The 8,905-nt window shown below is 38.4% G+C and overlaps 1 protein-coding gene across 3 annotated transcripts in view; it reads right to left on the minus strand.

Moving 5' to 3' along the window:
- Window positions 1-1,650: 1,650 nt before the first annotated feature.
- The window catches only part of RBM12B (RNA binding motif protein 12B), a 9,485-nt gene continuing 2,230 nt past the window's right edge, over window positions 1,651-8,905 (minus strand). For 2 of the 3 annotated variants that reach the window (XM_024765421.1, XM_024765422.1), the window contains exons 2-3: window positions 7,123-7,170; window positions 1,651-6,537 (exon numbers count right to left, since the gene is read on the minus strand). In XM_024765421.1, coding sequence (XP_024621189.1) covers window positions 3,525-6,509 — 2,985 coding nt within the window. In that variant the 5' untranslated portion in view covers window positions 6,510-6,537; window positions 7,123-7,170 and the 3' untranslated portion in view covers window positions 1,651-3,524. Of the gene's footprint in view, window positions 6,538-7,122; window positions 8,169-8,905 lie in introns of those variants that run through there. The other variant, XM_024765423.1, reaches the window with a different exon arrangement.

An 8,905-nucleotide genomic window follows, 5' to 3' on the forward strand; every position in this document is an offset into this window, starting at 1 on the left:
GGAGAAAAAAAACACAGTTCTAGTATTGCTCTTGCTGCTTGCTTATGACAGCAACTCACTTCTCGTGAGCATCAGTTGCCCTATTTATAAAGTTAAAATAGTGCCTGATATATAAAGCAATCAGCAAATAATTCTGACATAAAATGTATGCTTTGGCCACTTCAAAAAAAATATTCTAAGGACAAAAGAAATATACAAAATACTTTCAATGTAAAATTAAATTTTAGACCAGACGTAGGTTGGCAAACTCCTTAAAGGGTTACACAGTAAATATTTTTACAATTTGTGAGCTGAGAGACAAAATCAAGGCTATTACATAGGTACTTATGTAACCCTATTTAAAAATGTAAAAGCCTCTTTTAGCTTCCTTATAAAAAGACAGGCTATAGGCTTCCATTTCTTATCTCCAAAACAGGTTTATTAGGGTTATTGGAACTAAATGATATAGTTAATTCACATGTAATTAAAGATCATAAATACACTATCTATTACAGCTCAGTAAATATTAGCTTACATTTAATACAAAGATGGAGGTGATAGGGTCACTGCTTAATAGGTGATATATGGACCAAGAGCCAATGCTCTTGACAGTGTTTTCAGTAAGTGGTAAGTGTGTGCTCCTAACACAATGATTCTTACCTATCTCTTGGGATTAAGTTTACTTTCTAGGCATGATCTATATTTTTCAGAATACCTCAAGTCAAAAATGTTTGGCTTTAAGATAATTAAAATGCCACTGGGTATTAAACTAGAGAACCAATATGCCAATATACCTGATACATCTAGGAGAGGAAACAAAACTGGCTATGAGATAATTATTGGAGCTGGGCGATGGGTGTATGAGGATTTAGTACGCTATTCTCTTACCTGTTTGAAATTGGTGGTGTGCTGGTAGTTGGCTCTCTGGGGTGGAAAATGCCCTGATTTTCTGCATTTACCAATTTCCATGGTGTGAATACTACCACGGCCAATTTAAGTTATCAACATGTCACTGAAGGCAGAGTTGGGAACAGATATGCAAAAATGGCTCCCAAGCAGTAGAAGCCAGCTTTCTGTAATAAACTTTTTAAAGTTAAAAAATATATTAAACCGAAGATTACGGAGTAAATTAACTATTCATATCAATCCATTAATTTTACAATCGAAATACAAAGCCTGTGTTTACTCTTGTGATAGCCTCTTATCTACCACGACCATCCCAGCCTAGATTGAGAAGCAGTTCAATATTAAGTGATACTGCACTTTAAACTTCATCTTAGCTTTTACTGATATATATTTAAGAAGCATTTTTAAGTCTTCCCATATACTCCTCCAATAAATTATCTAAGTAATCTCTGAGCAGTTAAAAATATCATTTCTTCCTATTGTCATTTTCCTAGCTGCTTGTAAGCTTACTAGTTTCAAGAGCCATACTGATGTGCTTTTTTGAACCAAATTTACCAATTTATTCATTCCACTAGCAAGAACGACACTCAACATAATTAAAAACACAGAGGGCTTCCCTGGTGGCGCAGTGGTTGGGAGTCCGCCTGCTGATGCAGCGGACAGGGGTTCGTGCCCCGGTCCGGGAGGATCCCACATGCCGCGGAGCGGCTGGGCCCGTGAGCCATGGGCGCTGAGCCTGAGCGTCCGGAGCCTATGCTCCGCAAGGGAAGAGGCCACAACAGTGAGAGGCCCGCGCATCGCAAAAAAAAAAAATGCAGAAACTTCGGTTGGTTTTTCTTAGACTTATTTAAATCACTAAAGATTAATCCAAAATACTTACAGCACTAACTGGCTAAATACTGACAAAGTATTCTACTTCTGCCATACCCTATTATTAAATGACTAAACTACTGATATAAATTCAAACTTTATTCTTATTTGCTCACTGTGGGAAATATCTAAATTACAGAATTGAGGAAAATTAACCTTGTTTTATGTAAACTATAAAAGGCCCACCAAAGTCAAATCATGTTGCATAAGATGAACAATGTTAAATTAGAAGCCAATACATAATGTTTGTCTCCCAGAGAAACCCTGGAAGTTTTAGTTACTTTGTCTTTTATTAACAATGTTTGGGCATACTAATTTTACCTTTTCTTAATGCTATTTTTAAAGCAAAAATGGAGGTGAGAAAATATCCTTTACTCTTGAAAATATTTTTAGCACGGTCTTACTAAAATTAAAAACAGCATTTAACAAAGTTAGCAGGCAAAAGTATTAAGAGCATGAACTGGAGTGTGTAGTCTGTCTGGGTTGAAACTGGCTCCATGATTTACTAGCTATGACTTCAGGCAAGTAACTTAAACTCTCTGAATTTCATTATCTCATTTGTGAAGTAGCGCTAAATACTCTTAAGCTTCTTAGGGAGTAATTGACATTATGCATGTAAAGTACTTATACTGCCTAGCACATAGTAAGTGCCCAATGTAAGCATTAACATTATGATGGTATAGAAAATCAAATCCAGTATTTGCAAAATGTCTAAATGTCAAATATCAATGAAGTCAAAATTCAATCTCACAAAAGTCTTGTTATATTTAGTCATTGAGTCTTCGGATAAAAAGTTTTGAAATTAAGAGATGAGAACCTAATTTAAAAATACAAGTTATATGAATCATCAGTAAATTCTTCCTAGAAACACAAACTATGTCCATTTATCAGATTCTTACCAGCATAAGCCTGAAAGTCCCCTTGTACCTATAATTACTTTTTTATTTTTTTGTCTTTAAATATTTTGAGCAAATCTTATCAGTTTGGTTGATGAGATGTTGGAAGAAACCACAGAACTATACACAGCACTAATACACTATTATTACAGAATGTTTGGTCTCTCCTGTCATAAATATTACCTTATACAGCTGTTGGAAACCTTCACAAAAGAAGCTATAATATTTTTTTCTCTTTATACAAATACAATTAGTTGGTTTATTCAGTTGCAATTTTTTTATTTTTATAAAATTTTGAAAGTTATGATGATCGAAGTTTTAAGAATTTCCTAAGCTTTTTACATAAGTAAATTTCAAGTTCACAGTCTGTCAATTTTGAACTATTTATGATTAAGGGGAGGCTTAACAGTAATATCTCAGACAAGGAAGAGGGCATTAATTCTGCAGGCAGTTAGCAATGAAAATGCTAACCCTGAACAATCAGTCACTGACCATTTCCTTATACAGTTTGAGTAAAAAGATGTAGACTACAGAATGGAAACAAAAGTGAATATAAAACTTATCTTCCCCAAATACAGTTCTACTATACAAGTCTTGACGTTTACCCATGACATCAACAAAAATTAATGCACTCAGGGAATTAGTTCTCTCCCCCACTGGTCAAAAAAAAGGTATATATATTTTTAAGTTAGAAAAAGTGAACGGCAATTTGCAAGCAAAAGAAAACCAGATTCACATTCTACTATTTACATTTGTTCTATTCACAGGTAAAATTAAAATGTTTCTTTTCATTAGTTAAAAGTAAACACTTAAAAAAATGCATTTTACTGCATCAATACTGTGGGGAGGTAATTCTGAATTTAGAAATGCTCTCTAGAGCAAAATTAACTTAACTTTTCGGGGGCCAACTGGCCTATCATTCAGATCTTTAATAGCAGCCATAGCTTCATTGTAGTTTATCATGGCAACAATGGCTTCCCCTGTAGGTAATCCTTGCTCGTTATACTGTATTGAAACTGAATCAGGTATAATTCTGTAACCATGGAAAAAGTCTAGAATTTCATTAACATTAGCTTTAAATGGAAGATTCATTATCTTAATGGGTGTTACTCTACCTGAATTACAATTTAATTTTGGATCAGGCATAAATCTCCCCTCAGGAAAACTTCCCATATTACGCTTTCCAAAATCAAACTTGCCACCTTCTGGGCGACCAAAATTCACAAAAGGGCGATGACTTCTAAAATCATCAGGGGGGCTCCTAAACTCCTCACCAGGAAGCCTAAAACTGTCAGTAAGTCTAGGGTCCTCCTCTGGAGCTTCCCTGAGGTCTTCCTCCGGGAGCCGCCTGAAGTCCTCATCGGAAGGGCTTCTAAAATCTTCCTCCTGGGGATTCCTGAAGTCCTCATCAGGAGGGTGCCTAAAGTCTTCATCTGGAGGACCCCTGAAATCTTCATCCAGTGAGTGCCTAAAATCTTCCTCTCGGGGGCGCCTGAAATGCTCCTGGGATGGCCGCCTGAAATGTTCCTGCGGCGGCCGTCTGAAATGCTCCTGGGGTGGCCGTCTGAAATGCTCTGGGGGCGGCCGCCGGAAATGCTCCTGAGGTGGCCGACGGAAGTGCTCCGGGGGCGGCCTCCGGAAATGCTCCAGGGGTGGCCGCCGGAAGTGTTCCGCAGGTGGCCGCCTGAAGTCCTTCTCAGGAGAACGCCGGAAATCCTCCTCAGGAGACCGCCTGAAGTCCTCCTCGTGGGGCCGCCTGAAGTCCTCCTCGGGAGGTCGCCGGAAGTCTTCCTCTGGAAGTCGCCTGAAATCCTCCTCAGGGGGCCGCCTGAAGTCTTCCTCAGGTGGCCGCCTCCATTCCCCTGGGGGAAGCCGTCTGAAGTCCTCCTCAGGAGGCCGTCTCCAATCCTCCTCAGGTGGCCTCCTGAAGTCTCCCTGGGGGGCCCGCCTCCAGTCCTCCTCAGGGGGTCTCCTGAAGTCCTCCTTGGGAGGCCGCCTGAAATCCTCCTCAGGTGGCCGCCTCCAGTCCTCCTCCCGAGAGTGCCTGAAATCCTCCTCCGGAGAGTGTCTGAAGTCCTCTTCCCAAGAGCGCCTGAAGTCCTCCTCAGGAGGCCGCCTGAAGTGTTCCTCCCGAAGGTGCCTGAAGTCTTCAGGGGAGTGCCTGAAATCCTCTGGGGAATGCCTAAAGTCTTCTGGAGGGCGCCTTTCAGGAGGTCGGAAATCCCCCTGGGGATGCTTGAAATTGTCCAGTTGCCTCAAGTCCTCCTGCTGATGCCTAAAGTTTTCAGAAGGGCCAACCGAGTATAATGGTAGATCATTTGAGTCAAATGAATGGGAGTGATCATCTCTGTCACATGACTGTGAATGGTCATGCATTCTCTCACTGGACATTGAAGAAAAATTTACACCAAACTCCCGCATTTGTACCTCAGATATGAGCCTTAACAATACCTCTGTCCCCAAGAATCTTCGTCGGTTTAAACGTTCAGCTTTCATGGCCTGTTCTTCTGATCTGAATTTCACCAATGCTTCTCCTAGACCAACTCCTTTGTCATCATAAAGCAAGTAAATGTCATCCTCAGCAAGAGAAAAGTCTGCAAAGAACTTCTGCACTTCAACTTTTGTAACATCAAATGGAAAATTTCTTATATATATGCACAGTTTCTGGCCAGAATAGCCTTCTTGAGAGTATTTTTGTGAAACGTGTCCAAGCCTCTCTTTCTCTGTTGACGCTGGTCTTTTCTTTTCATAACAGTCAATGAACTTCAGCATCTGTTTTCTAGAAACTGGATCAATATGAACTGGACGATACTGTAAAACAGTCTTATGTAAACCCAGAGCAGTGTTATAGTCTTTCAGAGTCTTGAACATCACAAAGGCATATCTTGTTCTTCTTTCATCCTTATATAAAAACCTAATCTGTTCATTAGTCAGATCAGTATCTCTAAAGAAATTTCTTAAATCTCTTTTGTTAATACTTAGGGACAGATTTTTTAAGTGAACATAAAATCCAAGAGGAGAACGAGAACGTGTTCTTCTGGGAGATTTTGAATGAGATCGTTTCCAAAAATGTCTATCATTAATTCCTCTTGGTGGAGAATGTTCTTCAGTCCTCATAGAAATGTCACCCTCCTTAACTGCATTACCTCCAAACTCAATCCACTGTTGTTCCGAGCCTTGCATTACTTCAATAAATCTTGAACCCATAAAACTTCTATGACATTTAAGACCTCCTGAAGCATCAATACATGAAGCAAATTTTACTATGGCATCACCATTATTTCGGCCATCATGATGCTTTAAGAAAATTACTCCATCCACACACAAACCAGAGAAAAAGACACGTACATCATCTTCGTTTACTAAGTAAGGCAAGCCTCGTAGAAACAAGTAAGGATTCTCTGCCTTCAATGGTCGTGTCTTTCTTGGCCTTAAATCACCTTGTCCTGTACCATTAGTATGAAACCCAGCATCTTGATTAATCGGAGAGCCATATCCAGAATTACTTGCTTCTTCTTTAATAGCCTCAACAAAATTAGATAAGCTGCCAACCCCTGGTGCCCCAGATCCTGGTCTCTCTCTTCCCATGCGATCAGTTCTTTTCATTTCTATAGTCTTCTGCATTTCTGCCTTACTACTAAGAAAAAGCTCTACAGATGAATCCTTGATAAACCCTCCTGAACGACTTATGGCACGTCTTGCATCTTCATCTGTTGCAAAGATAATAAAAGCCTCCCCAACTTCCCCTCCAATTATATGCACTCCTCCATCAGGAATAGTCAATCCCGTGAAGAAGTGACGAATATCCACAGGCCCCGCAATAAAAGGAAGCCCCAGTAAACGGATGACTACAGCCATGCTGAGCTCAAACCACAGCAATAATGACCTGCAGACAGAAAGGTACACATAATAGCAAGTCTTATTTTTGAAGTACCTAATCCCAATCTAAGCTTAATAGTTACTTGGTTCCTACCTTCTTCAGCATTTATAAATGAAAATAAGACATGAGTTCACAAAGATACTGACTGTATCTAATTCTTAAAAAGAAAAAAAGGAATAAACTTTCTCCCAACTAAACATACAAATAAATAAACCAGCTACTTTGAAGAAACATTTCCTATCACCTATCCTATACAGTATGAGCATCAAAAATATCACATCTTCTTTGTAAGTCTGCCAAGTGCTACTTCACAACAAGACCAAACTATTTTCAGACATATCTTCTACTGAAACATGGGAGAGAGAGCTTTGGTGATTAAAGAATTTTACCAACCACAACGAATTTTACATACTTAGAAAAGGCATCTATGGTCAGTATATAATTGCTGCTCATGATAATAAACTGCTTACCACTAGTGCACCACTGACCAGACATAAAGTACAGAAGCCATATGTACCTAGATGTACTATTCTACTTTGCATTTTTTTTTGTCAAGCTTCTGTGAAACGCCTTAAGCTCTGGATATCTTACCTTTTTTTTATTTCTTGGAGACCTGTTAATTCTGTAAAAGCAACTTAACTGTGGAAAGAAAATGAAATATAATTAATCCTTCGACCCTGCAATTGATCTTAAACAACGCCAGATTAGGATATTCACTTCAGAATTACCTATTAAAAGTGAAGCAATATAAGAAGCACAACTAAGGGCATTACGAAATGGTTATCTTTGTTCCAAGGGGAAATTAATCATCCTTCAGCAAAAAGAAGGTACAGATTCCAAGTAGACATCGGCAAATTATTTAGAAGCAAAAAACCTGAAAATTTAACAATCGGTCCTTGATTGGAAGTGATGTGAGGAAAAAGGTGATGGACATGTTATATATTTTGATTGGAGTGTTGGTTATATGGTTGTATAAATTTATCAAGGCTAAATGAATTCTATCCTTAAGGTCTGTGCATTTCACTGTATATGAATTTTATATCCACTTTTAAAAAAAAAACTGTTCTACAAGTAAAATGACAATTTAACACCCAAAATTCCCAAAACACCTTCTACTCATTTCCACCCATGAAAAGACCAACATCTAATTCATTATGTCCAACTCTCCTGCAAATCTCCTCCCTTTCAAAACATAAGACCAAATCAAATTAATAAATGATACAGTGAACACTAATGTTTCAAATTCAAAAACCAATTTTTAAAGCAATAAATCCAAGACCAATGGCTACCATTTGGACACAATTTTACGTTCTACATATACACCTCACATTTCTAAACATGGAACCAAATTTCCTGATTCCACTATAAATAAGACAAATAATAAAATATCCCTAAAATCTAAAATCTCAATTACTACTACTCTTATACTCAACTATTGCTACTCCTTATCTTAAACTCCTAAAAAACTAGTAAAATTCATCTTAAGCCAGAAAGAAAACATTCAGATAAACACAGAATCTTATGATGCTAATGTTTATTCCATTTCAAACAACTATCCTGCATTCTACCGAGAAAACCCAAATGAAAATGTAGAAAGGTAAAAATATAGTAAGAATATATTAGTTTGGGGCTTCCCTGGTGGCGCAGTGGTTGAGAGTCCGCCTGCCGATGCAGGCCACACGGGTTCGTGCCCCGGTCCGGGAGGATCCCACATGCCACGGAGCGGCTGGGCCCGTGAGCCATGGCCGCTGAGCCTGCGCGTCCGGAGCCTGTGCTCCACAACGGGAGAGGCCACAAGAGTGAGAGGACCCCGTACCGCAAAAAAAAAAGAATATATTAGTTTGGAATGTTTGGGGATATCAGTATTAACAACTGAAAAATCTGAATTTAATATTCCTTAAGGAAATTACATCTAATACTTTCAGATGTACCCAAACAAAGTAGTCTTAACTAAGTAAGTTTTTAAGACCGGCTAAATTAATGATTATAAGTTTATGTTTTTAGTGTGCAAATAAAGGTTGTTTTAATTCAGTACTTACACCTAAGTACCACTCATCCACAAAAGTGGTGTCTGAAAACATGTTCTCTGAGGTCTGCAAGACTTATTTTCCTTTGAAAAATGTCCATAGATTACTTTTTAAACTACAAGCTAAACTAACAAGGATAGCAAGAAATTAACTGGCACATTTTACACATCTAAATTATCAATGCCAAACTGATATTAAAAATATTAATGAGTTTTACTATAAAATATCTGCATGGTATGTGGGGGGAGGGGCAGAGGACATATGGGAAATCTTTCTACCTTCCACTAAATATTACTGTGAAACTAAAAAACCGTTCTAAAAAATAGTCTATTAGAAAATATCTGCAC

The sequence above is a fragment of the Neophocaena asiaeorientalis genome, unplaced genomic scaffold (genome assembly GCF_003031525.2).
Source record: "Neophocaena asiaeorientalis asiaeorientalis breed wild unplaced genomic scaffold, Neophocaena_asiaeorientalis_V1.1 scaffold353, whole genome shotgun sequence".
NCBI classification, from domain to species: Eukaryota; Metazoa; Chordata; class Mammalia; order Artiodactyla; family Phocoenidae; genus Neophocaena; species Neophocaena asiaeorientalis.